The sequence below is a fragment of a genome, unplaced genomic scaffold (assembly GCF_019419815.1).
Source record: "Pyrus x bretschneideri cultivar Hongxiangsu unplaced genomic scaffold, Pyrus_bretschneideri_v1 Contig8, whole genome shotgun sequence".
Lineage (NCBI taxonomy): Eukaryota > Viridiplantae > Streptophyta > Magnoliopsida > Rosales > Rosaceae > Pyrus > Pyrus x bretschneideri.
The window spans coordinates 1218914-1221786 of NW_025999820.1; the positions used below are offsets into that span (position 1 = coordinate 1218914).

The 2873-nt window shown below is 34.6% G+C and overlaps 1 protein-coding gene across 1 annotated transcript; it reads left to right on the forward strand.

Moving 5' to 3' along the window:
* Positions 1–677: 677 nt before the first annotated feature.
* Positions 678–2450, forward strand: LOC103938964 (vestitone reductase-like). Its single transcript, XM_009349015.3, has 3 exons — positions 678–1252; positions 1809–1914; positions 2309–2450. The coding sequence occupies exons 1-3, from the start codon at positions 691–693 to the stop codon at positions 2448–2450; spliced, it is 810 nt and encodes a 269-aa protein (XP_009347290.3). The 5' UTR covers positions 678–690.
* The last annotated feature ends 423 nt before the right edge of the window (positions 2451–2873 follow it).

Sequence of the window (2873 nt, forward strand, 5' to 3'; positions counted from 1 at the left end):
GCACGGCGAACTCAAAATTTTGTCTATGTGGGGCGTTAAAAATTCAACCAATATATATTTAAGTATAAAATTTCAAAGTTTGACTGTTACTGGGAGATTAGAATAATGTTATAAGTTATAACCTGTCTATAGTGTTTTGAAATATGATTTTCTCTGCTTAATGCAAATCAATAGTAAATTAGAGCTAAATAGTAAAGTTTTTTTTTTTGTCATTTAGTGAGCCACACAAAAATTTGTGAGGGATGGATATAAGTTAAAGAACAACATTTTGGGGCGGTTTATTTCTATCAATTGGTGGTTAAAAGGACAAACTTTCATCTGTGTGTGGCCAGTGGACTTCAAGGGTCCGCTGGTGAAACATTCTAAACACATACACACACACATCTTGTTTTTCTCCAGGCATTTCCAATTCGTTTCAATTGTATGGCATACTTCTATCGTGTTATTAAACGTGCACTGAAAGTATGACAGGCAGTTATCTATCAATGAATGTTATCAATTTATGTGTGAATGAATGGCATCAGTAGTTTATATGTGTGAGAACTAATCCAACGTCATTCCGGATGTTACTAAATTCAGTGGGATATTAGTCCTAATTGTCCAATTTCTTTATCAACTTAATCTTTCCGCATTTTTCTTTTTTTCTATAGATTTCCCTTGTGGCCTTTTAACATATAATTACATGAGCTCATGTTTATATATATCTACCATTATAATGTGGCAGCTGAAAGCAAGAGAGATATCAGCTACCTAACAACCCTACCAGGAGCATCGGACAGACTCCAAATCTTCCATGCAGATCTCAACCAACCTGAGACTTTTGATGAGGCCATCCAAGGCTGCACCGGAGTCTTCCACGTTGCTCACCCTATGGATACTGATAACAAAGAGCCAGAGGAAACTGTGACCAAGAGAGCCCTAGAAGGAACTCTAGGTATTTTGAAGGCATGCCTGAACTCCAAGACTGTGAAACGCGTCGTTTACACTTCTAGTTTGGCAGCAATATTGTTCAACAGCAAAGGTTTAAGTGAAACTGATGAAAATACATGGAGTGAGATCGATATCTGCAAAAGCAGCGGTCTTGTAGGCTCTTCTTACTTGGTTTCTAAGACTCTGGTGGAGAAGACGGCTTTGGAGTTTGCAGAAAAACATGGATTGGATGTTGTCACTGTGATTCTTCCCATAGTTGTTGGACCCTTCATTTGTCCAAATATTCCTTCTTCGGTGTACATGGGAATGGCTCCCATTTCTGGTACTTTTCTCTTAAACTATATGCTTTTGTTAATGATATTTGGCCACACACATGCAGCTTAATGGTTCATTCCATTTTTGACAATCTTTCTACTATAGTTTCAATCTATGCTTTTTCTTATCATTTGAGTGGCTCAGATTCGTCCGGTTATAAATTCTCTTAAATTTTTTCACATGGATCTAATTATTAATTTCAAGAATGTAAATTCTAGAATTTTTCTATCTGATGTATCTAATTTGGAAACAAAGAACCATTTGTCGTGTCATGTTTGATAGGTACTCTTTTCTAATAGCGCTAAATTCTGGCAGCATCACGAGAGATATCAAGTCTTTTAACAAATTTTGTTCATCAAAATGACGAACGCATCAATATTTTAAGTATGGGTTTATTTTAAACCATATTTACTATTAGACAGTATATTAATGAAAATGTGCATTGACATAGTATTTCGTGAACAAATTCAGTATTCTAGTATGAGATCTTCAATCGTTTCCTTTTTATTTATTTATTTTTTTTTGTGTGTTTTGTTAATTTTGTAATATTTTGACCTATGTAGGTAACCAGGATCTATGTAAGTATCTTATTAACACATATATGGTACACATAGATGATGTAGCAAGTGCACATATCTATCTTCTGGAGTACCCTAATGCAAAAGGAAGGTACATTTGTTCGTCAGTGCAAACATCGATTCATGAATTATATGAATTTCTTCCTCCAAGATACCCCGAACTTCAAATACAAATACCAAAGTGAGATTACTTATTTCTTCTCTAACTATATTGTTGTAAAAGAAATGTTAGAATCAATTGTTCATATGTCGTAAGTTAATTGTCAAAGGTTTTCACGTCATTTACAACTTGATTGAAATGGGCCTCACAACCAGTTTAGCACTTGTTAACGGATAAGTGGCCACTTGTCCACACATGAACTACTTATTCTAGCAAAACTTATTTTTATTAACATAATATGGTCTCCTTTATGTTGTCAAATATGTTGAGGCCTATGTATTAACCCTCTCTTCTAATTTTTTTCTTCTTCATTTTCCGTTTTCAGTTACTTAAAGGAGGTCAAAGGTTACAAAAGAACTAAGGTCTCTTCAAAGAAACTGTTGAATACTGGATTCGAATTCAAATGCGGCCTTGGTGAAATGTTTGATGGCGCTGTTCAATCCTACAAAGAGAAGGGTTTTCTTTAATTCATGTTTTGTACAAGTAAATATGCATTGTAATTTGTAGTCAATCCTCCCCTGCAATGTGTGAATAACCAGTTTTACTTTCCCCCCTCTTATTTTTTCCTCCCAACAAGGTTCTGTACTTGGTTCTTATTGGTATTGACTCGTGCATGGTTTAAGAAATTCTTGTTATGATGAGCCTTCTGGCTAAAGACGTGAATATAATTGTTGGTAATTTTTAAATAAACATACTCAACCCTACTCATATAAATTCAACAATAAGATAATGTAAATATATAATACAAGTACATGACCAACGGAATTCAATTTCACAGTACCAATATAATCATTGTATGCAAGGCTCAATTTATAAGGCTTAAGTTTCTTAGGTTTGCGTGTCAATTGAGAAAGCGCGGACTCTAGCATTATAAGAAACCCTAAGACTTC